Source organism: Cryptotermes secundus, unplaced genomic scaffold (assembly GCF_002891405.2).
Source record: "Cryptotermes secundus unplaced genomic scaffold, Csec_1.0 scaffold72, whole genome shotgun sequence".
NCBI classification, from domain to species: Eukaryota; Metazoa; Arthropoda; class Insecta; order Blattodea; family Kalotermitidae; genus Cryptotermes; species Cryptotermes secundus.
Window position 1 is genome coordinate 652,802 of NW_019730103.1, and position 25,930 is coordinate 678,731.

The 25,930-nt window shown below is 39.3% G+C and overlaps 2 protein-coding genes across 2 annotated transcripts in view; both read left to right on the forward strand.

Moving 5' to 3' along the window:
- LOC111865996 (DNA repair protein RAD50) overlaps positions 1-9,999 on the forward strand; it is a 64,211-nt gene extending 54,212 nt beyond the window's left edge. Inside the window, exons 24-29 of the mRNA XM_033752064.1 lie at positions 1,047-1,228; positions 2,284-2,467; positions 4,684-4,778; positions 5,668-5,801; positions 7,851-7,979; positions 9,648-9,999. Of these exons, the coding sequence (XP_033607955.1) occupies positions 1,047-1,228; positions 2,284-2,467; positions 4,684-4,778; positions 5,668-5,801; positions 7,851-7,979; positions 9,648-9,690 (767 nt within the window). The 3' untranslated portion in view covers positions 9,691-9,999. The remainder of the gene's footprint in view (positions 1-1,046; positions 1,229-2,283; positions 2,468-4,683; positions 4,779-5,667; positions 5,802-7,850; positions 7,980-9,647) is intronic.
- A 2,364-nt stretch (positions 10,000-12,363) lies between these two features.
- LOC111865991 (akirin-2) lies at positions 12,364-24,095 on the forward strand. Its single transcript, XM_023854450.2, has 5 exons — positions 12,364-12,595; positions 12,865-13,054; positions 16,783-16,988; positions 17,681-17,843; positions 20,667-24,095. The coding sequence occupies exons 2-5, from the start codon at positions 12,889-12,891 to the stop codon at positions 20,675-20,677; spliced, it is 546 nt and encodes a 181-aa protein (XP_023710218.1). The 5' UTR covers positions 12,364-12,595; positions 12,865-12,888; the 3' UTR covers positions 20,678-24,095.
- Positions 24,096-25,930: the final 1,835 nt, after the last annotated feature.

Genomic DNA, 25,930 nt, shown 5'->3' on the forward strand with positions numbered 1-25,930 from the left:
ACTTCCCACATTACGCGCATGCGCAGTGACGAGAAGAACAGAGCCTCGTGTTAGCTGGCGGTCTAATGTAGTGTTGCCACGATGTTTTCGAAACAGGAACAACGGAGTTGGATAAAAATTGAATGTGCCAGAGGCCATACAGCACGACAGTGTCATCAAAGTCTTCAGGAGGCTTGCAGGGAATCTTCATTGCCTTACAGAACAGTGGCAAGGTGGGTAAAAGCCTTCAACGAGGGACACCAAAATGTGACAGACATGCATTGGCCAGGTCGTCCTAGTGTCAGTGAGGAAGTCTATGCTCTTTCCGCGTTTCTGGAGAGTGATCGCCGCCATACAATTCGTGAGCTGGCCCGAGAGACAGGATTAGCACATACGACTGTGCTTCACATTCTGAAGGAACACTTGGGCATGAGAAAAATTGCATCACGATGGGTTCCGCATGATTCGACGGAAATGCAGAAATGGCTACGATACGACACTGCTTGTAACAACTTGGAGCGCTGTGAGCGCGAAGGAGAGGCTTTCTTACGCTGGATGAGACATGGGCCAAATCGTACGAGCCACAAATGAAACGCCAATCAAACGAATGGGGTCATTACAGGTCACCACAAAAATCAAAAGTTTGTCAGAACTCCAGCAGTGTGAAAGTAATGGTGATTCTCGTGTATGACTGTGATGGTGTTATCCTAACACATACCGTTCCCCGACAGCAGACCGTCAGTGCGCAGTATTACTGTTCATTTTTGGAACATTTTTTTACTTCTGCTGTGATGACCAGGGTCCATATAGGAGAGATGTCCACACTGGGCTGACTGATCAGATGGTCCAGCAGAGACATGTGGAGTGATTCCTTGTCTTTCCTGTACGTGGTGTTGGGCTCAATCTGCAAGGCCTTTGCTTCATTCCAACAAATTTTGTGGTCTTCCTAGTATGCATCTTGGGCTAATTTAGATTTTTCCAGCAGACCCCGTGTCATGTTATATTTGTGTTCCTTAATGCGTACTTCTAGGGGTCTGCTTGTTTTGCCCATATAACATGTACTGCAGTCACACAGGATGCTATACACACACTGCTTCGTCTGCTGGGCATCCCTAACAGGTCCAGTTTTCATCAATTTCCCACGGAGTGTACGTTTAGTTTTCAAGATGATTCCGAGTTGAAAATGGTTCCCGATGTGTCTGAATTTCTCGGAGATTCCCTTGACATACGGAATGACTACAGTGCCCTGGTATGTTCTGTCTGAAGAGGGACGTTTTCTTGCTGATGGATTCATTACAGTGTCCACGAATTCCTTTGGATATTCACTGAGCATCATATCATGTCTTATTTTTTTAATTTTATCATTAAAATCCTCGTGGTTTTGACATATGACCTTCGCGCGGTTGACCAAACTATGAACGACTCCCTTTTTTACGTGATGTGGGTGATTGGACTTGAAGTGAAGATAACGACCAGTATGAGTAGGCTTTCAGTACACTTTAGTGGTCAGTTTTGGACCCCGTTTCATAACCAAAACGTCCAAGAATGGAAGTGCATTATTAGCCTCAACTTCCATAGTGAATTTGATGGTAGGCCTGATGCTGTTGATATGTTGAAGAAATTCCTGTAACTTTTCTGGTCAATATGGCCATGTCACAAATGTGTCGTTGGCATATGTTAGCCATTTAGCGGGTCTATTCAGCTGTGTCCATTGCCATTTCATCAAAATGCACCATGCTCCATGTTGGAATGAAGCAAAGGTCTTGCAGATTGAGCCCAACACCACATACAAGAAATACAAGAAATCAGCCCACATGTCTCTGCTGGACCATCCGATCAGTCAGCCCAGTGTGGGTATCTCTCCCATCTGGACCCCTATCATCACAGCAGAAGTCAAGAGACTACAGCGCCGTCAAGTGTAGTTGGACTGGGAACTATTTGTTTTCCTTGTGTTGGCACCACAAGGAGTGTTGGTTCTCTCCAGGTATGATTTCATTCCAGACACTTCTCTGGTGCTAGGCCTCATATGTGTGGAGGTTCAAGAGTTGAATAGTCTCTTAGCTCTCACAGATGCTTTGTGTTGTACTTGGTTTATGAACCACTTCTGAAACTGGCATAGGTGTCTGGAGGTAGGGGCTAGCTCTGTCTATTGGACCCAACTGAGTAGGTTTATCTGAGGACAGGGACAGAATCCAGTCCCTGAAACGTTTTCAAAGAAGACAGGACAGTTTTTTTAAAATAAATAAACAAGAGGATGGATAATGCCCAAAAACGTAAAACTTATAAGGATATTAATTTTTCTAGGTTGAAGAAGCAGCTGTAAGTGACTTGAATTGTTATTATCAGGCCACAGAGTGGGCCATGCTCCACTTCCATAAGGAAAGAATGAGAGAGATAAACACTATCATTCGTGAATTGTGGCGGCAAATTTACCGTGGAAATGACATAGATTACATTGAGATAAAGACGGATGTGCCTGAGCATTCAAGTAAGTTCTGTGTGTGTTGTTGTGTTGTAATTATATAAAAGAATAACTTCTGGTGTCATATCTGTGTGTTACATGTCCCCTCGTAATAATTTGTAACACACTTTCCAGTTTCCATGACACCTATTATGGAAACCATGTTTCAGGGTGTAAAAGCACTGCCATTGCTGTCAGCAGTAATAACCAAGAGGCGATGCAGAATTCTCAGGTGATAGCCACTCCAGTGCCATGCCATTCTGTATAAGTTCTTGGGATTAGGAGTGGCAGCTTTCTGTTAGGGATATGTAGACTCATTGGATTTTGAACTGTATCCAGTGTAATTAGAACCTGAAAAAGAAGCATTTATCGTAACTATAAGAAAAACTCCATTCCAAAATTCTTCACGTGCCTGTGTTAACCCATTAAAACCTTTAAAAAATTAATCCTCTGTCCCTGAAAGGAAATTTATGTGATAAAAAGGATAACATTATCTGGAACAGTCAAGTGGAACTGATTCATGGGACCATGGCTGAGGCTAAATATTAGTACAAAATGGATTAACATAATTTGTTTTGTAAGTTTTGAGGCTTTCACGGTGGTGACTATGAAGAAAGGAGTCTTCTGGGATTTGGCACTGTGTATATGTGGTGTTAACCGATGTTAACCGACCGAAACGTCGGTTAACACCACATATACACAGTGTCAAATCCCAGAAGACTGCTTTCTTCATAATTTGTTTTGTTTATAAATTAGTTACCATATCGACATTGCATTTGACTTTCTGGAGTCTTGTAGTATCAGCAGTTTGAAACACCTGGCATGACAAGAATACATTTTGATACACGTGGATGAAACTGTGTGGAATATGTAATTTTCATTGAGGCCCATATGTAAGGCAAAATTCAGTTTTCAGAATCTGTGTTTCTGGGGTCGTTAACCTTCAGCAGCAAGTTCAGAATGGTCTTTTGCCTATCCTGACTTCTCCAATTTTGTCACAATGGCTCGTTCCCTGAAGTATGAAGCATTTTAAAGTGGCACAGGCATCTCAAGAATATATGGAGCCTCACCTACATCTCCATACTCTTTTATATCATGCCATGATACATTAGTCATTTTTTTAACTTTACTTGGAAGTCACTGTAAATTGTGTGCAGTAAATATCTTGTACTTAGGCCTAGACAAGCACTCATTTGCTGTTTCTAGGAAAGGGAACATATGTACAGGTAGTTCACCTGTGNAAATCATGGGTGGTAAACTTAAACTGTAATGAATCTATTTTAACTAATGTGCTGTTTCTAGGAAAGGGAACATATGTACAGGTAGTTCACCTGTGTGAGCATTTTGAAAGTGTCAAAGAATACTGACCTAGGTGCCCTGTAATAAGGATTCCCACTACATAACTGGGCAGTGCTGATTGAAGTCTGTACTAACATAGATGGTTGGTGATAAGTGACTATCAGCATCCCCCCCTTCCCCAATACACGTAAAAGAAAGCATCAAGGCTTTTTAATTGTTACTCACTATCACCATATGAAAATTTCTCACATATAACCTTTCCCTTCAGGGTTCAGTAGTTTGCAAATAGGAATGCTGTCACCTTGATTTCTTGATTAAAAGCACTGAAAAGTTGTGGTTTGGAGACTGGAGACTGGGAGAACAGATTGCTGTGGAAGCTAAGCTGGTAATCCCATGAAGGGTAGTGCCTAGAAGTATATTGTTGTTGTAATGTGGATGGACAGAGCTTTGCTAGGTAACAGACCGTTAAACACCTTGTGACCAAATATGTGCAAGGCAACAATTGGAGTGCAATGTTTTCTATGCAGTCGTCACTATGACCGTTGCTATGCGATCGGTCAGTAAACATGTTCCAGCAGTATAGGTTGTTTTCTGCGTGGTCGGCACGAAGGCTTTATAACGAGATTCTGGGAATAACTAAGGAGTATTTGCGGCAGACACCCATCTAATGAAATTGCAGTGCCTACAGAACAAAGTTCTCCACTCCATTGACAATTTTCCAAAGCACACACCGGTTCACGTTTTACACATGGCTTTCAGAATTCCATACATATGGTTATGTTACGGGACAGTGAGAGGTAACTTGCATTAGATGCAAGTCTTCCTGTGCATAATTGAAAAGTATGGATGTGTGCACTCATATTTATCTGCATATATGTGAATGCATGTTTAATACAGAAACTTGGATATGTTGTAACTGTATTAATTTGCTTTGCACTTGGCAGCTGCAGACAAGAGGCGTAACTATAATTACCGGGTGGTGCAGATGAAGAATGATGTAGAAATTGATATGAGAGGGCGCTGCAGTGCTGGGCAGAAGGTATCAATTAGTGTGTTTTTTCTTTTGTATTTATATTTTCATGTTATGTATAAAATTGGAAAAGTGTGCTTCAGTCTTCATAATTTTACACAACTGTCTGGCCTTGGTTTTTATTTATTGCTGATGCAAATCTTATAACAGAAAAATTCATTTCCTCCTCGTATCATTAAATGTGTCGCATGTTAATATGTAGAGGATATTTTTTCTGTTGATAAATTGTGCAGGGTGTGAAGGTGACCTCTCACCTCCATCTGGTGCTAGGGTTAAGAATGCATGGAACTATACTCCACTGCTCACATGTCTTTATGGTATGTTGCTTAACAGAGCACAGGGACAATTTACGTTACTATTTCATTGGGGTGCTGGCTCAGATCTGAATGTTGTTTCACTTCTAGCATGCTCATAAAATTGGAAAGGATTAAGTAAAGTATTAGTTGATCAAGTCATGAGGTGGGCAGGTCATGTAGCATGAATGGGGGAGACGAGGAATGCGTATAGGATATTGGTGGGAAAGCCAGAAAGAAAGAGACCGCAGGGAAGACCAAGGTGTAGGTGGGTGGACAATATTAAAATGGATCTTAGAGAGATATGGTGGGATGGTACGGATTGGATAGATCTGGCTCAGGATAGGGACCAGTGGAGGGCTCTTGTGAACACGGTAATGAACCTTCGGGTTCCATAAAATGCTGGGAAATTCTTGAGTAGCTGCAGAATTGGTGGCTCCTCAAGAAGGGCTCAGCTCCATGAGTAAGTAAGTAAGTAAGGTAATAATTTTCAGGATTTGTTAGCTTTTTGTAATCATAGAACAGAAAATTCTGATTATGTGGTGCAAGAAGCTTACCTTTGGATCATAATATTCCCCTACTTCAATCTGTATATTGTTTCCTAGGTCCTGGCATCTCTGATTATCCGTATGGCTCTAGCAGAGACCTTCAGTTCAAACTGTGGTATGCTGGCCCTTGATGAACCAACAACAAATCTAGACCGGGAAAACATTGAAAGTCTGAGTACTGCATTAGCGGAGTGAGTGTTGTTTTGAAGTGAATGTGTGAAGTCATTTAAGTTGTATTTCTGTTCTTCATCATCATTATGGTTTTGACAGTATTGGGTCTGCAGCCTGTTGCAGTTGCATGCAGTGGTTTTCATAATCTTTTTTCCTCTCTCGGGTTATGCCATGATCTGTGTATTATTATGCCATTTTTCATTATTTTTAATTAATTCAGTAATTATGTATACATTTATTGATTGGGTTTTAATTATTGTTTCACATATCATCTAATTGCCATGGCAAAAGCTGCATTTAGCAAGAAGAAGAATCTTTTTACCAGTAAATTGGACTTAAATTTGAGAAAGAAACTAGTGAAATGCTACATTTGGAGCATGGCTTTGAATGGGGCTGAAACTTGGACACTTGGGGCAGTAGATCACAAACACATGGAAAGCTTCGAAATGTGGTGTTGGAGAAGGACGGCGAAGATCAGTTGGACCCATTATGTGAGAAATGAAGAAGTGTTATTTAGAGTCAGTGAGCAGAGGAATATCCTACACGAAATAAGAGAATGGAAGGCTAATTGGATTGGTCATATCTTACGCAGTAACTGCCTTCTGAAAGAAGTTATTGAAGGAAAGATAGAGGGGCGTATAGAAGTGACCAGAAGACGTAAGAAGATGCTGGATGACCTTTGGGGACAGAAGAGGATAGTCTCATTTGAAGGAGAAAGCTCTAGATCGCATTAAGTGGAGGAACTGTTTTGGAAGAGACTGTGGACCTGTCGTCTGAAAGATTACTGATGATGATCATCTAATGTGTAATCTGCCATTCTCAGTATAAATTTCATATTTTGTACTGATAATCGGTTTTTTGTGTGATTTTCTAATCATTCAGGCTTTATTACCATATAACGTCACAAATCTTGCCGGAGACTATTACCTCTTATACCATGCTTCGTTGTGCCTCAGTTCTTCCACCATATTGTCACGTGTTAATGAGTAGGCACAGGGTTTGGATTGATAATTGGATATATTGAACACTTATAACTACAAATATTCGTGGCAGTTTCACTGATGTACACGCTACAAATGACTACTGCAAATACTATTTTTTTTTTTTAGTTTCTTGCGGTGGGGTAAGATTACTGAGTCTACTTGGTATGTTGGCCACTAATTGGCCTATCGTACTAGCCCTGGATGACAGATGATGATAAATGTGGAGTGGTCAGAAAGAGAATTGACGGGGGAACCAAACTACTTGAAATATACCTGCCCCAGTGCCACTTTGTCCACCACAAATCTGACATGACATGGGCTTGAACCTGGGCCACCGTGGTGGGAAGCTGGTGACGAAGTGCCTGAGCTATGGCACATCCATACTGCAAGCACTAAGCCTTAGTCTGCTGTGTCTTCACTAGCCATTGCTTGGCAGTGGTATCTAACAGTGCAACTGAAGAGACTAACCACGAACTTCATCCTCTGACTAACTGTCAAGTACTGACTTCGATTTGGTCCTTATTATATACCCACATAGACTGTACAGAAAACGTTGCATCCAACAATTTTTTCAATGCCGCATGCAGATCCACTGTCACAAGAGCAGGTTTATTGGGCTGTTGCCTTGCAATGGTCGTCTCCTGTCGCAGTGTATACCTATAGGTGAAGTGTGTTATATATATCTAGAAATGCTGTCTTTGTTAAGCTTTTCACCATCAGGTTTCTCATTAATGAATGTACCTACCTATGTTTGGATTTCAAGCACATAAATTAAAACAGTTCTAATTATACATCACATTAATTTTAAAGAAAATTAACATCTGTTGATAACTTCATCAAAATAGTTAATACGTTCCCAAAGAGAATGAGAATTTGCTTCTGTGATTATTGTTCCAATATGTGCCCCAAGAAAGGCATGAAAAGAATTTTTAATGTGCCACAAGTTGGTTGGCCATGATATGAATGATATACAGAGATGCAGAGATCTGTGTTGGAACCTTAAAGTGGTTACAAGATAAGTAATAGTGGTAACTCCCAATTTATGGTGGATCCTGGTTTCTGATCACATTTGATACTTACTTTCAGTATTGTGAATACAAGATTGACCCAGAAAAACTTCCAGTTGGTCATCATTACTCACGATGAAGAATTTTTGGACCGTCTGTCAAAAGTTGAAAAACTGGAAGTGTTCTATCGTGTAAGCAGGAATGAGCAGTAAGTATATTGTATTTTAAATTTTGTAATTCAAGTGAAAATGTGCTAAATTTTATTCCTAATTGAATGTGAATACTTGACTCAAAAGTAAGCGTCATTAGAATAACCAGTATGGATTGCTACAGTTCGTTCACTTTGGGCAGGCATTGCAGCTGCCCTTGATTTGTGAACTGTCACAAATCTAATGCCTCTCCCTCTCAATATCTTATGTTGCATGATCATGGATTCAGTTCATGAGATGAAACTTATTTTTATCCTTGTAATACATAGCTTAGTTCACAGTCTTAGTATAGTGTATTGTTACGTCTGGTTTATCTAAGAAGACTTACTGTCAGCATAAGGCCGCGCCATAGCTCAAGCGGTTAGTCACTGGCTTTCCACCACGGTGGTCCGAGTTCGATCTCGGGTCTGGTCAAGTGGGATTTGTGGTGGACAAAGTAGTGCTGGGGCAGGTTTTCTCCGATTACTTCGGTTTCCCCTGCCAATCTTCATTCCACCAATTGCTCCAGAATCACCCTCACCTATCATCTGGGGCTGGTACAATAGGCCAGAAGTGGCCGCAATGCAAGGGACTTAGTTCCACCCCACTAGCAATAAAAAAAATAATACTGTCAGCATCTTTGATTTCACTAGCTAATTTAATTCCATGGTACAGACCTGTCCTGGGAAGTGAGGGGTTGCTCATGTGTAAGGAAGCCTCAGCATTTTGTGACACCCAAAGTTTTACTGCTGTGTTCTTAGAAGCCTGCCCCTAGTCCATATCCTAAGCAGATGAATTCAGTCTTCGCATCTAATCTCTTTAAGGTCCATTTCTAATATTATCCTACCATCCATGCGTAGATCTTCTAACCTTTCTCACCATCAGGTTTTGCTACCAAAACTTTGTATGCATATCTCTTTTTGCATATGCACTCTACATGCCCCACCCATTTCATCATCCTAATATTTGAGGAGAAGTGCAAATTATGGTTCTCCTCATTATGCAGTTTACTCGAGATTCCTGCAGGGGTATATCATCATCAGAAAGTTGATGGAGATCATTACATAATCATTAGAATATTACTCTTCAAGGTATGATGTGTCCTCAAGAGATGTGAAACCTTGAGCTCATATGTGGCAAATTTAGCAGCTGTAATCTGTAATAGTGAAAGTTAGTAAAGAAACAATCAATAGATACATAATTATTAACTTATTGTTATATTATCATACATTGTTGCCAGAATTTATTTATTTATTTGTAGTTTATTTAACAATGATGTGAGTAATTTAAACTGTATAGCAGTGAATGATTGGATGCGGCAGGAAGAAGTGATGACCCCATTTAAGGTACTGTCCAGGGATTTACCTGCAGGGGCTGAGAAAAATACTTGAAAATAGTGAGTCAGGATAGTTGGTGTTTTGGGCAAAATTCAAACTGGGGGTATCTCTTGAATGAAAGTGAGAAGCGTTACTGCCTACTTGCTGAGTTTGTTTTAAAGAAAACATTTGATTATCATATATTAAAAGCTAGACATTTATCAAATTTTGACAGTATCTTCACCTTTAAAATGAGGCTATGGACCTGTGAACACACATATCAGGATCTTTGGTGGAGATATCTGAACATAAACTACACTGTAAATATGTTTTATTGATGGGTTTTCATTTGATGATGTTTTTCTTTTCCAGGGGGAAATCTGTGATTAAGAAGTTTGGTATTAGTGATCATTAGTCTGGATATTCAATGTTCTTCATTCCAGAATTTTCCAGGAATGTATTACTTTGTTGCTATGTGATATGAAACTCTGGAGTGATTTGTTTTGCTTATTGTACATCAGAATAACATAAACAGTTCTCATATTATTCAGATTATCAGTTTCATATTAGGGACAAATTCTGAAATTTATGCAAAGTCATCAGGGATTACAACACTGTTCAAGTGAATTTTTCAGATATTATATATTCAAGCTCATACTGTATTTGTACAAGTTGCAATTGTTGGGATAATATTTTTTCAAGAATAAATGATGATTTGTGTTGATGGTACTGCAGAAATACTGTATAACTGACCTTCTTCGTTGACCACCATTGGTTGTCACTTATAACTGTCCTTTTCTTCATTGGCAACTTGGCCTTGGTCGTCACTCCTGACTATCTTTTGCCCAACTTTACGTCACATAGTTTCTTCACCTGTATCCCTTTTCCTGTGCTGCAGCTCACCTGCACCATGTTCCTGGATGCGTCCACTGAAATAACTGCCCTCCTTCCCTGTCTCGTAGATGTCAAGAAGTTAGGGAAAGGAGAAGAATTATGGGTGCTGGTGCTAGTAGGCAAGGGTTCTGCTCTGTAATGGTAGAGATTACTTCTTATCTAGGGTCTTACATGCCTGTCTTGGGCAGGGCAGGATGATCCTTATGCTACAACCACTACAAGCAACTTTGCACTTAAGTTATTATTTATTTAACTTTAGCTAACACTGAACATAAAGGAAACTCAAATAGTTTACACTTACGCGGATTGAACTTGTAGCGAAGTGACGTAGTTTTTGTGTCTGAATCGGCTGAAAGTTTTATGCAGGCTCCTCTTTGGTAGAATAATCTCTCTCTCTCTGATTCCTGAGGTCCACGAACCAAAGCATCCAAGAGAAATCCACTCCTCGAACTTGTGCTATTGGTCTAGTTTTCAAACTAGGAGGTTCCCTAAATTAGTGGATTTCCAGTCATGTTGCTTTGCTATGTGATTCTGGCAGTTACTGACCTAACGCTAAAGTTGACAGTGGCATGCTCTATTAAGATCAGGGGATGAGACTCAGTCACTCCTAAGTTATAGCCACTCCAAACTGTCAGCTCTCAAATTCCCAAAGACTTTCTGACTCTGCTGAACTGCCAGAATTCCAGGAAATGTGCAAGATGTTACTTCCTGTCCACATAGCAAAACTTGAACTGTCTCACTTCTAAGTTTAAAAAGGTGGCCATCTGCCGGATCTTTGTTTGTATATAACGTGGTCTTAAGTTAATAAATTTTCAATTAATAAGAAAGGGTCTGGCAAATTATGATGAACGGTTAGAGCTGTATGTTATCCCTGCATGTTGATTGAAACAAAACTTGACTTGCATTTTTATTTTATAGATAAAAGCCAGTAAAATTGGTATACAAGTATCTCAGTTCCTAAAATGCAATTTTAGCTGTTGCAAGTGTTGGCATAATATTTCTCAAGAATAAATGATTACTTGTGGTGATTGTACTGCAGAAATACTGAATGTTATCCCTGCATGTTGATCGAAACAAAACTTGACTTTTTTTGGGCTTTGCAAGCGCGATTTAATGATCCAGAGAGTGGTGCTTTCACATAAGTATTTGTAACCATGTGAAGTCATATGCAGTTTCTAAAACTTGAACTAAATGATCTTCCCTACCAAGGGTATGCAACTCAATGCTATTGGCGGGCAACACAGCCACTGCTGCCGCGGTGGACAGCTGCAATTCTCGTAACAAAAAAATGCTGCAGCCAGTGCCGAGGGCTCGGTCGGTAAGAAGGTATGCTATCATATCACCTGCCCTGTCGGTAAGAAAGTATGCTATTATACCACCAGCATTTTTTTTTACTGCTCCCTCCCAAAAAATCGCTGGTTCACACATATAGCTAGAATTAATAATTGATGTAAATGAAATGTTCTTATTTTACAGGCACTGGTGAGAAACTTTCTCCCAATAAATAATGTTGCNCTACCCAATGGCAAATCAGTTGCTGGCTGTCAATGTAGCTCATGTGAAGTTACAAAAGCATTAATGCTGCCATCTATATTCCTCTGCAAGTTAGTTGCTACAAACTTGCCGAAACAACTGTCGGTAAGAAGCTATGCTATCATACCATTGGCTTATGTGAACTGCCCCCCTCCCTCTGAATCCCTAGTACACAAAATAGCAATAAATATTTTTGCCGCCCTGATCTCTTGTACTGCAGAGGTTCTTACTCTTTTTTTGTAAATGAGTTTAATATCGCTTCAGTCAAACCCATGATGGGAATTTTTCTCACCAGTGCCTGTAATGTATGAACATTTCATCCAACAGCCCCTTACTGAAATGCACTGGACATTGTGAACTATAACATACAGAAAATACTTGTGTTTACGAAAGCTAAGGTGAGTAAACTTGAAATAAAATTCTATTTCCATCAGAGATACTTGTATTCAACGTCGTAAATTTTCATGCAAACCTGATGATATGGAATATCACATGAGTTTTTAACCTGAACAGCGCGACCCGATAACTCACGCGTTGCCAGGACACTTCCCCTATGTGACGTAACGTTAGATGTGCTGCTGGAAGGGACGTTTCCCTTTGTCCGATTTGAAGTGTATAAGAAGAACTGGCAGCCGAACGGAAGCAGTGTGTGTTGATAGAAGCCAGTGGTTAGTGGTCAGTGGGAGTTTACAGTTCTACAGTCTACTGAGCGTTATTAACACGAAAAGACCGATTGTGTAATTATTTGTTCAACATTTGTGTTATAATTACGCTGAATTATAGTTACGGCGTTGAGTAATAAAGTCACGTCGCAAAAATACGCCCCTCGAGCTCTTATTTCAGGACACGACCAGTCAGAAGGCAGTAATTATCGAAGTCGAACGTAACCAAAGGTAATTGTGGTATATGACATTCTCTGAATTGAAGCTTGAGACGCGAAACTTGGAACTTGAAGCTTGAACTTCGATCTTGTACACACTGTGATTTAAATCGTCGGTGGCCATATTGGCTGTTTGTGTAATGAAGTGAATTAAAATTTATCCATAAACATCGAGCTCATATTGCCATCTGAGCTTGTACATAGGACTCACAATTTTTATTGAACTGCCATTTGATGTTTTTAATTTGAACGTTATAGGTATTGTTAAAATTCTGGTTTTAGTTCAGTCCCAAACGCCAGAGGAAGATGGCCTGCGCTACGTTAAAAAGAACGCTGGATTTCGACCCTGTTCATAATCATGGAAGACCATCTAAACGTCGACGATGTGCCCCAGTGTGCATTTCTCCAAATGTACCATCAACAAAACAACATCCATCGCCTTTTGGAGAAGTTTGCCCGAAGTTAACACCTGGTAACGAATCAATATTCCACAAATATAGTTTTTGTGCTGTAAAGAAAGAAAGCAAGCCACATCCGAATATACTTTTTGTAATTGAATTCTGCGTCAAAAATAATGTTTATAATTTCAAGTAATTACCCAAAACATGGTCGGCAATCTGGAAACTCTTACAGATTGATGATTGGAATAAATATATTTTGTGTGTTAATTTCGAATATGGCGTCTTGTGAAGCTAGTTTACTTGTACACTAGATGAGGATCAAGTAACTGGATTCATAATGACCATAGGATACCTAGTGAATTTTAAAACAAAATTATATTGATAGACAAATTGCGCACATCCTTCACTAGTTCATCTGGGTTTACTTTGTGTAAGGAAGCCGTGGTAAAAAAAAAAAAAGGCTGTTCTACTGATAATTGCAATCTGTGTGAAACTTTAGGCCAGAGTCATGAAATGAACAACCAACAATTAGGTACAGAACATTTTCAGATTCGGAACTTGAATTGAAAAGTTTGTAATGTAAGATGGCCCTAAAAAGAGAATAGTTTCATAACTTGTAACCTTATATATGCCAAAACATGTGTATGAACACTGAAAGAAGCAAGTAGAATAGAGAGAGAGTAGGACTGGGAATAAAAACTATGTCCCTGTATGTCTTTCCTATAGTATCTTGCTCCCCCCTGAACCAAATAGTTGTTCACCCCCACCAGGTTAGACACCCCACTGGTGCAGGGGGTAGTGCATAGATTGAGAAGAGGTGCTGAGGAGAATAACTTTGTATGAACATGAGAAGGGAACCGACAGGAGATGGGAGAAATGTGTACTAAGAAGCTTCATAAGTTGTACTTGGAATGTATTAGGGAAGTCAAGTGCTAGAATATGAGGTAGTTGGAAGACCTGAAAAATCCATACAAACTGTTAGCCAGAAAACACGAAGGGAAGAGACCACATGGTTCATTCATTCCTGTTTATTCATCCTATAGATCAGATTTCATTGATGTAGGACATGTCACATGATGTAAATTATAAAATTAACAAAAATACAATAAATTCTTAACCAATAAACTAACAAAATATGTAATGATTGTTTACATCTGGCATGTTTCATTATCCAGTATTTAAGAATTTATCTTAGGTATAGTTTTCCACAAAAATATTATAATGAATTTGGACTGGATGAAGATAGAATGTGGCACTGAGCTGTTGTGAAAATGGTAGTGATTCTTTGGGTTCTATTAACTTCTTGGAAAGCTGTGTGTCTGTTAGCAATGTTCATGTGCTCTAGTTAACTAGTAGGTTCTAAAGGGTTCTGATGATTGTGTATAACACTCAGGATTACTATGTAAACTTTGCTCATCATCTGGTATTCTAAAGAAGACAGCGTTTCAGAAACTGGGTGTTTTTCCATCCTCAGATGAGGGGCGGGAGATATCTACTGTATTGGGTCCAGTAACGTTTAGTCACTAGCTGAACTTATAAAATGATGTAACAGCACCGGCCAATGTGACATATTTATATAATGCCTTTACATGTTTTGGTCAGTTGTGACCATCTTCAGAAGGCGGTAACAACGCGCTAAGGAACTGCAACTACATCATAGTACATAAACTTAATTAAGTTAAATGGCATTTAAGTTAAAAATGTATTGTTAATGTACCTCAGTACACAGCAAATGGAGAAACAGCTTAACAACACAGATCCTTGACGAGTCATATAAAAAAGTGGGGAACAACGATGCCTGGACCTCAGGATGGTAAATAACACCCCCATCTCCCGTTTTGACAGAAGAGCCACGGAGAGAAACCTCAGCGGTTCAAGATTTTAAATATTAAGAACATTAATAATATATTTTTAACTTAATTAAAAATCATTATAAAAACTCTAAACTTATGTACTATGTAATAGCAGTTCTTAGCGTGTTATTATAGCCTTCTGAAGGTGGTCACAACTGACCGAAACATGTAAAGGCATTATATAAATATATATTGAGTCACAGTGGATGGTGTTGTAAAATCATTTTATAATATTTAACTAGTGTTGCAGACCAGAATGAATAAAGTTAAATTAGCCAACACTATGAAAAATAAAATAAAATGTGTTAATTTTATGGTTCAGTGATACTGGCAGTAGAAGCAATTGGATAATGTGTCATCTGCCAGTTCTTTAGGTTTGTTCTTGCGGTTAAAAGAAACATGATGTTGTATAGGCTTGAGGGGTGAAGGGAGTGACATTCCAAGCTGTCACTTTAGCCAAGTGAGGAATGTTAGCACACTGCAGTGGCTTGTGTGCTACACTGCATAAGGTTTCATGGCAAACACTCTGAGATAGTCATGTTCTGCCACTATTAGCTTCTCAAGAAGGAATACTCAGAAATATAGTTGAGCAGTTACTTATGAATTTGGTAATGAATTTTATTTAATTTTTGTCCTTTCACTGCTTATCTGTTCACCAATACCATGTTTGTCACAAGTTTGTAAAAAGTGATATACTCCATTTCATTTGAAGTTCTCAGGGCATGGGACTTGTCCTATATCATGTATAATGATCCATGGATATGAAGTAAATAAATAAATAAGGGTATTGTGTTTTGGACCATCTTTGGTCAATTTTTATTTCAATGAAGAGAATGTCTGTGTGGTCTCTGTTAATATGTACAAGGTGGTTCAAGTATGACCAGGACTGATTTTTTTTTTTAAACCATAATTGCCAAACACTTTCTTGCACATGTTAGTCTTCAACATACCCCCCTCTGGAGTCAGCACATTTTTCCAACATTCTGGAAGCATCCTGATGCTCTTTTCAAAAAAGGCTTGTAGTTGTGCGGCGTATCCACTCCCAAACAGTCTGGATAACGGTGTTGTCCAAAAACTGCATGCCTTGCAAGTCTGATTTGAGCCTCCCGAACAGGTAGAAATCACTTGGGGCCAAATCAGGACTGTACAGCAGATGTGTCAGAAGGTTCCATTTCAATTTCTGGAGAGTTTCCATTGTTGTTTTGGCTGTATGGGGGCATGCATTGTCTTGAAGGAAGGCTACCCGCTTTCCACCTTTCTTCCACTTGAATTGGATCATTTCCTTCACGCCTGTTGCCAGGAGGTCTGAGTAATAAGCTGCATTGACTGTTCTAGCATCTGTCAGAAAGTCTACATGGATTACCCCCTGCCAGTCCCAGAAGAACGTTGCCATCACTTTTCCTCCCAAACAGCTCCTCCACGTTCTCTTGGGTTTGGGAGAACTGGTATGCTGCCACTCGCGTGATGACGGCTGGGACTCGGGAATGAAGTAGTGCACCCACATTTCATCGGTGGTCACTATAAACTAAAAAAATGCATTGCCTTCATCTTCAAGCTGCTGTAGGAGACGACTGGCAGCTTGCATGCGCACCATATTGTTCACGTCTGTCAAAGTGCATGATACCCACCGTGCATTCACCTTACGATAGTGCAGGATGGACAGCATTGCTCCAAGTTCTAGATAGTGATGTGCCTATTCTCACGAATGATCTTGCGGTTCCTTCTCCTCACGTTCTCTGCCCTCTCTGAGGCACTTCTTCACTCTCTCAAGGTCGCACAGCTCCTGCGCAGTGTGGCTTGTTTACACACAAATCAGTCCCGGTCATATTTGAACCACCTTGTATATTTCTTGTTTGCTTTGAAAGGAGCAGCCTTGATTGTCTAAGATCAGCATATTTCTACATGGAGAATGTTTGAAAATTAACATGAGTTGTGTTCATTTTCAGAAAAGATGGCTGCTAACATTCGTGAAGAAATACGCCGGTTGCATCGCCGTAAGCAACTCAGCTTTTATCCAGGTCAGGATGTCCATGGTAGTCAAGAATCCTCATCTGATGGTGCCATGGATTCTCCAGGATCACCAACTACCTCAAGCTTTGCTACCACATACTCATCAAGCACCAAGGAAAAGCCTTTATTTACCTTCCGACAGGTAAGTGATTAACTGTTTTTGCTTGACATTAAAAGGTACAGCTTTATTGCTTGTTTTGATATAGCCTGTATTCAGAATATTTCGATGAAATATATACATATTTTCATAAAGAATGTGTTCATATATTCATGGTGGAACCAAAATTTGGTTTGCCTCTAAGTAGCAGGCCAGGCACTCAATAGATGGCGTTAGTTGCAATTAATATGGCAGTACAAGTTGTAGTTCTGTGCAAGACATATACAAGCAGTGATCTGGGAGAATCCACTCATCAGTGTGTGTGCTCTTCAGTGTTTTAAACTTTTGTTTTATTTCAGATTTAGGCCGCGCCATAGGTCAAGCGGTTAGTCACTGGCTTCCCACCTCGGCAGCCCGAGTTCGATCCCGGGTCTGGTCAGGTGGGATTTGTGGTGGACAAAGTGGCACTATGGCAGGTTTTCTCCAAGTACTTTGGTTTCCCCTGCCAATCTTCATTCCACCAACTGCTCCACAATCGCCCTCACCTATCATCTGGAGCTGGTACAATAGGCCAGAAGTGGCTGCAATATAAGGAACTTAGTCCCACCCACTAGCAATGAAAAAAATAATAATATTTCAGATTTGATACTGCTCCCTTTACACCTTGTTCATGATTTTAATTGTAATGTAAATTACAGGTGCTTAATATGCCGTGAATGATATTGTTTTCTGCATAGGTTGGTTTAATTTGTGAGCGCATGCTGAAAGAACGTGAGAGTCAAATTCGAGAGGAGTATGACCGTGTCTTGAACACCAAGCTCTCGGAACAGTATGACACCTTTGTCAAGTTCACATATGATCAAATACAAAAACGCTTTGAGGCTGCTGCAGTGCCGAGTTGTAAGTATATGAAATATTTTGGAGGTCTCATAATAGAAATAGCTGTCAGAGGGTGATTGTTACTGCAGTTAGGTAGTAGTGTTGAACATTGCTATGTAAATTTGTTCTTAACTCTTTGACTGGCGCGAAGGGTATTTAAATCCCACCCCTGTCCTGGCAGGCCATTTAAACCTTATGTCGCTAAAATGCATGCAGTTACTTTTTCCTAAACAACTTCAACNGTGCGGCCGAAATATGTAGTGCAGAAGAAGGCAAAACAAAAGACCTACAATAAATTGTTACACTTAGGACGGAATTTATATCATATATCTTAAATGATGTATTTACATTAATACTGTTGTTATTTTCATTCACGACTTTACCTGAAAATGTTGTACATCTGACTAGTTTTTTGAAAGTGCACTTTTTTCAACCTGTATTCTGATATTAAGCATTCACATTCCATCTTGAATAGTAAAGTTCCGTACTGCATGGAAGGATGAAAAAGTTCCTGCAGTTCGCTCAATTTTTAGTCAAAAGGATATTAGTTGTACCAGTTGTACATAGCAGAGCTTTGTCTTCATAAACCACATTGAGCCTGTAGGAGTTCCCATTGCTGATTTCCCTAGTTTGGAAAAGATATTCACGTTCACCTGCTGTTCAGACTGAGGCATTGTGACAAGCACTCTTAACACATGTCCACTCTGTGGTCAGTTGCAGCATACTGTTGTGTGTCAGCTTGTTGCACCATGATCCACTAATAGCACTCAGTCCACTTGTGGACACTCTGCCCATCTTGATATAACAGGAAGCTTGCTTATAGTGATACAACTAAATTACAAGGCTCTAATTTCTTATATGTTACGTGTTTGAAAGTATTTTGTCATGTGTATGAGTGACTATGGACAGGGTTTGCATTTGTGATAGGATTTATCGAACTCTTCTACACACAGCTCGTAGCAACAACTTATATGCGCATATACCTTTGTCTAAAATGGAACTTTATTTTTTATTTGCTGCTGCTCGCTGCATGTTTCAGCCATACCCGCCCATAATGGGGCAACTGTTAATCTTGCTAAAACTGTTACATATTTTATTTTATTTAGATGTGTAATCCTGGGTACTGTGTAATGATCATTTTCTTGATGAGCACAGTAGAACCAGGTTCTTTTAGGCTACATGTACTCTTGTCCCACATCCGTATTCTCGCTTTTTATGTGGCTCACATTGCATGTATTCATGGTGTGTGTGTGTGTTGTAGGAACACATGATAAACACAGCTTCAAGATACAAATAAGACCACCACATAAAAGATGAAAATATGCATCCAGTATGAGTATACAGGTACCCTAAGAGAACCTGGTGCTACTGTGCTCATCAGGGACACAATCAGTACACAGGACCCACAATTACACATCTAAATAAAATAAAAATAACAAAATTGTAATAAAAATAAGAATAATAATTTAAGCAGTATTGCTCTTTTTAACTAGTTCAAATTACTCTATCTTTTTTAATTTCATTGAAACCAAAGTAATAATGTGAAAACAACATTAAGGCTGACACAAAGTTTAAATACACTCGTATTGCGAATTATGCATACCATTCAGAAAACCAGGACAAAGGTTTATATAATTTACAGCATTTGTTCACGTCTGTAACTAAAGACTGACATTGTAAACAATACAACCATCCTTCAGTTATATACATTGGCCAGTGGAGGAGGATAGCAGAGAAAGTTGAGAGGGTCTGTGTAAGTACTGCTGATGATGGCCAGAAATAGTGGCCAAAGCGTATCATAATGTAAAACCCATATAATTATCATATAATTATGCATATATTGTGAGACTGAAACTGAATAAAATATTGTGTAGACAGTATAATGCTAAAATGCTGTAGAATGTAGAGACCCGTTGCTAGGCAATGACCATGATACAAAAATGAAAGAATGCCCGATGCTAGGTAGCAGATTCTTGACAAGCAGCAATTGAAGTACAACAGAGGAACAGTGTTTTCTGCGCTGTCTGTGCCAAGATTTATAAGCAGGACAATTGGAGCAATGAGTCAGTTCTGGGATATTTGCCAGCAGATAAGGGCATAAGCAAAGGACGAGACAGAAGACTTGAGTGTGCTGCGGTTACGGTGATATTCTTAGAGTGTGTAAGCCAGTGAGGCTGTTATAGTTACTTGTAATTACCCTCTGTAACTGGTCAGTAAATCCAAACCCCATCTGTAGTCACTACTATTATCTGTTGAACTTTCAGGCTTTCATGGTTCTCTGGAGCACAGTTTTGGAGTCAGTGGCTGTTGTAAATGGGAAACATATATAATGAGTTAGCGGCCTCCGTAGTCTAGGGGTAACGTTCCGACCTCGTGACTCAAGGTACGCGGGTTCAAACCTGGCGGAGGTCGTGGAATTTTTAAGGGCGGAAAAATTCAGGGAACAAGTCCTCCAGGAGGGGCTTTAAGCCGTGGGTCCCGTGTCGTAGCTTTATGGCACGTAAAAGAACCTCATGTCCTAAGGGGACCACTGAGCCAAATTCAGGACATTTCCCGCCCAACAGTAGTCTCTAACGCCTGTGGTAGATGGGGGAAGCATCAAGAGATACCGCTGAGCCAGTAGAGGCCGAACTCGCTGGCCGAGTCGGAACTGATGGCAGGCACCAGTACCGGTAGGGAATAGAGACTGGTAGAATATCATATGGGGACGCACAATGGACCAATACTGGTCTCAGTGAATGGGGAAACCCACCCTCTCCAGTATAATACAATACAATATATAATGAGTTGTCATCTACACATTTTGTTTTTCTTATGTATTGATTTGAAAACTTTATTTTTCAGATCTTTCCTAAATCCATTGTTGCTGCTGGAAAGGGAGTTCCAGAAATATTTAGCCAAACAACTGGAAACCTGCAAGAAACATGTTTTTCCTCCTTAGTCTAAATGCTGTGCCTCGCATAAATTGCTAACGTTAGAGAAGAGAAGCAAGGAAACCGAAAGTTATATGCATGAAGCGCCCATGTTTTTAGGGCTTTATGTTTGGCTTCTTCTTCTCTCCCCAGAAATAAAGTTTGTTGCATTGTTTTGCTGCAATAGGAGACTGAAGTAGGCATGGCATTGTTATTGATTCCAAGTGAATAGACTGGAATATATATTCTTGTCTTCTGGTTAACGCACGTCTGTAAAGAAAATAAGCATCTCCCTTGGCCTGCCTTTTACAGGTAGTGTAATATTTTGTTTTCATTTTTTTATTTTAATTTTATTTTGAAATTCAGAAATGTAATATTAATCTTAATTTTAAAAAGACAAATAAAGTGCTTGTTCATGAAAACTGGTGACTGCATGAAAACTTGCATTGCTCGCTCAAATTGAAATGTGTTGATGGCCAGCGTTTGTTTTAAGTTGTGTGTGTGAAAGGTTTTGAGTGTTCGGTTGTGTGTGTTACTTGATTTAAGAAGTAGACCATTACAGCTTTGAAAGACTGAAATATAATATAAATATGTATAGAGTGGCGGGAGGACAGGGTTTGTAATGTTTTTATGTGACTCATATATATTTACTTTCGCTTCTTGACAGTTAAATTATTTGTTCCTGCAAGATTTACCCATGCAGAAGTATGTTTTATGTACATGATGCATCTTGAAATTGTGTTTGTCTGAAAGTGTTTTAAATAGATGTCAGTAATTTAATGTTATTGGAGATGGTGTACTGAATCATGTACTAAATACATTAGTGAAAATTGTGTTGTCACTCTTTAAATGGTTTTGTACAAAGTCACCTCTCATTAAACATCCAGCAAGTCGTTCTGTTAGCACAAACTGGGTGCCAAAACTGTAAATGAGTCCACAAGCATCAGACTTGAAATTCTTGTGTATGGGGATCCTGGAATATTATTTACATTCTATATATATATATGTCATGAAACGTAAGGCGAAAGAAATATGGTCCATTATCTTCTTCAAGCTAAAATTGTCATAAAAGGGTAGTCCTGTTGTTAGTTTTGATACTGCCCCAGATATTGTTTGCAAGTGGCCTAGTTTTTATTTACAATGTGCAAAGAAGAAACTATGTTTTTTCAGAGGACACTTTTAAGTGTACAATTTTGTAAAGGAATAGTTATAATTAGCTTAAATATTGTAATATTATTTAAATAATTGATTCTAGACTAATATTCTGTCATGAAATGTATACTTAATATCTGTACTATTTAAATGGCATAATTTGAAACAAGTACTTAGTGTAGTAGTATTTTTTACGCATTGGTTTGTTGCATCAGAACGTATCGTGGTGGTTTGAACCCAATTAAAATATTCTCAGTAAACTATTCCTGTTACTCATGGTAGATAAGTTGATTTCTGGATCCTTTGACTCTTATGGATAAGGATTCCATAGAGGTGGCAACTCAGAAATGTTAAGTTATGATATCACAGGCTGTCAGACCTTCCTTTACACTTCCTTAAAATTATTTACAGTTTTGTAGCTGTCTCATTTTGACAGGCACAAATTCTTCTTGTTTCATATCAGTGAGTCTTTATATACACTGAAACCATTTAGAGCAGTGGAAAAGTATCTGATTATGTGGTCCAGGAGTGACGTACTAGCCACGTCTGTTCCCCAGTAGTGCCATAATTCAGATCACTTGCTGGCCAACACTGTCGCTCACCGCTGCCATAGTCGTGAATTTGGGTAATGCCGGGCCATTATGTGCTTTGGAGGCCGCATTAAGATGTGGGTACACTGCCAGTCATTTCCAACATCTGTCACCCTTTCGTCATTCAGGACTGATGGAATCTGGTCATTGGGTGCTTCCAGTTACATTGAAGTTGATGAAGCCATTGCTGGTTGCTCGTAGAAGCAAGTGACTAGCTCCATAGCTGAATGCCTTCATCATTAGAAGGAACCTGATTATTTGTATCATTTCAAAGTAGCATGCATGTAACACTCTGTTCCCTCTTTCAGTTCTGCCATTGGCGAATGCTCCTGAAAATTTGAGGACCTTTACTATTCATAAAACAAATCTTGTAGTACCAAAAGCATGGTGGTATAACTAGGTCCATGAAGGTTGGTGGCATGTGGAGTCAGAGTTGCAACTCTTCGCCATATTCAGTTCATGCCAAATCTTGAGAGTAGTTGCATAAAATTGTTATCAGTTGTCACTTCCCAAACACCTCTGCATCTTCTAATAGCTGTACCAGCTATTGCTAACTATTGCTGTCAAGGAAAATATAGACCATTTAAATTCCATTTTAATCTTGAAGTGTGTTAAGTGCACTTTTGTGAGCCTCGTCCTGTTGTCTTTCATATTTGTTGAAGTTACACGAGACCTAAATGTATTAAACGTAAGAGTTTCACAGATACACTGTTCATGTACATTTGTGGAGTTTTGAAAGGTGCATCATTTGATGGTGTCCAGCCCATGTGTGATGTGTGATGTTGCTGATGTTCTCATGGGGAATATACGTACAGAAATGCATGTAATTAGTTTTTATACATGTATATATGATGGTGTTGAATGGCCCACTGGTACTGCTTGTATACAGTAGTCGTGATTCTGTTGGTGCTGTAGCCACGGAGGGAATGCGATCATAATTCAGATTCCTGTACTAAACAGTACGCACTATAATTTAACTGCTGTGAAAGTGGGTACATACAGAACACCATATCATCCACACTTGGTAAGATGTTAGTTGTTATTTACGATTTATTTTAATTTTTGTCGTGTTTCTTGTATATTTTGAATTGTCCTCGCTATTTCAGTAGCATCCTTATTAAAAATGTTTCACCGTGTAGCAGTTCTGTACTGAATGCTTTCTGAAGATTTTTGTTTCTTCCTGTTTAAATGCAATTTAAGATGACAGAAATGTGTGCAGTCCTGAAATTTCACTCAACCATTTCAATGACAGCTTGCGCCTACGTTTACTAAATTATGTTTTACGTTAATTAATCATGAAAGACTTCAGGTTAAAATTAATCTGCTGAAAATCACCATTAATGTTTTTGTAAATTAACATGGTCTGGATGATGGAATCAGAAATTTTCTGTTAGTATAACATTGAAAATGCTTAGTCACCATACTACATGGAAGTTCCAAGTCGTACTTCCTTAGTTTAATATGTGAGAGAATTTTTCATGTGTGCTGTCTGTATGTTAATTGCAAAAACACTGTATAACAGTAGATACAGCAGGATGAGAGATGTTGGCATGAAAATGTAAATTGAAAATGGCACATGGAAAAAGATGAACACTTTTCATTAAACTTTTAATGTTTAATTTCATGTGCCCCTGTTTTGTGTGTACACATGCAATGTTTTCAGAAATTCTCATTCACCAATACTGCCATTTAACATGAGCAATAGCTCGCCCTTCACTAGGATGAATGCGTTTAATTCAGTAATGTCATCCCAGCACCAACATATGCAAACAGGTGGAAATGAACATGATAGCTGGAGTAAGAGTTGAAGCTTTCCTGCCCAAACAGAAATGTTCTTACATAATCACCAAACTTTGAGTTGTGTTAGGAATCAACATTTCAGAGATCTCCATTTCCATTATTAGGGTCGATGTGAATAACCATATGTTGCTGTCGTATGTACCAGACTATCAAATCAGTACCCCATCCTTTTGGTGCACTATGCAGCACGAGGACAGTAAAATTATGGGGTCACCTGCCTGACTAACCTGTCACCAGCTTAAGGTCCAACCAAGGTGCCCTGGGTTTGATCCTAGGTCAGGTCATGCAAGGTTTATGGTGAACGAAGTGGCACTGGGCATGTTTCCTACAATCACTTTCATTTCCCCTGCCAATTCTCATTCCACTAACTGTCCCACATTCATTAATCACCCTCTCATTGGTACTATATACTCTCAGTACTGGCAGTGTCATTAAATAATGGACCTGAAACCTTTTCACTAATTTGGTGTTTCTTTTTGTCAGTTATTTGATCTGGTTTTTAGTGTGCTTTTCCCTCTGCTTGTCCTCTTTGGTTCTGTCTGATCCATATAACATGAAGGCAGCTCATCACATGTAGACAGATCAGATAGCATTGAAGAGTATGAACACGTGGAAGAGGAGATAAATTAGGAAACACCACGTCAAGCTAAAGTTGATAGGTGACCACACAATGACTCCACCCTTCTGTTATATACTGTGCCAGTGGGATGAGGCATCGATCTGACAGTCTGGTATGTATCAGTAATGTATGGTCACACAACACATCAGCCTTAACGATGAAGATAGAAAGGATCTCTGATATGTTGGTTTTAACTCAACATTGATGTGGCTGATCATGTGAGAACCGTAATTGCTGGAGCTTACAGGATTGTGCAAAGTAATTATAAACATTGGTTTTTGTAAATTAGAAAATTACAGCTTCAGTTTTGTTAAGGGCAAGAATGTGAGGCCTGATCAGAATGATAAGAGTACATACAGTGTGTCCACAAAGTTCTGTCAGGAATTTGAAAAATTGAAGTAGCCACATGTGGTTTGCGGCAGATCATAGTGAAACTCCAGAAGTCTTTTAATGACCTCAGTAGACCTCGCTGTGTGCCCCCTTGGTAGCACAGAGAACGTCCAGATGATATTTGAGCTCTTGCATGTCCTGTGGAGCATGTCTGCTGGAATAGCCAAGCTCACATTCCTGATACGGGTCTTCAGGTTGTGAAATCCGTTAACTGGTATTCGGAACACACTGCTCTTGTCATAACCCCACAGGAAAAAATCCAGTGGTGTTATGTCTGGTGAACGTGGAGGCCAAGGCATTGGATCAGCTCTGCCAATCCATCTTCCTGGAAATGTCCTGTCTAGGGACGCAGATCAGTAACATCCATAAGTAAAACTGATATCAGCAACTAGGAACCAAATATGTATATACCCTTTCTGTAAATCATTGTTTCTAGATCAAAGCAGCAGCTTTTGATAACATAAATTCACATCTTGTTAAGTATACTTCTTGTTTTTGAAGAAACTGCTAACAGTTGTGTTATAGCCTTGACAAGGCTTCATGATAGAATTGAATGACCATGAGCTAAGCAGATTATGGAAGGTATTACACAATGGAAAACCATGTTTTATATTCTATGTTATTTGCATAATTAAATCAAGGCAC

What these genes read in the sequence shown, in the direction of transcription:
- LOC111865991 (XM_023854450.2), top strand. Translation starts at nt 12,889, where the DNA reads ATGGCCTGCGCTACGTTAAAAAGAACGCTGGATTTCGACCCTGTTCAT. An exon ending in TTGCCCGAAGTTAACACCTG is followed by an intron (nt 13,055 to 16,782) that starts GTAACGAATCAA and finishes GTTCATTTTCAG; the next exon opens with AAAAGATGGCTGCTAACATT. An exon ending in CTTTATTTACCTTCCGACAG is followed by an intron (nt 16,989 to 17,680) that starts GTAAGTGATTAA and finishes TTTTCTGCATAG; the next exon opens with GTTGGTTTAATTTGTGAGCG.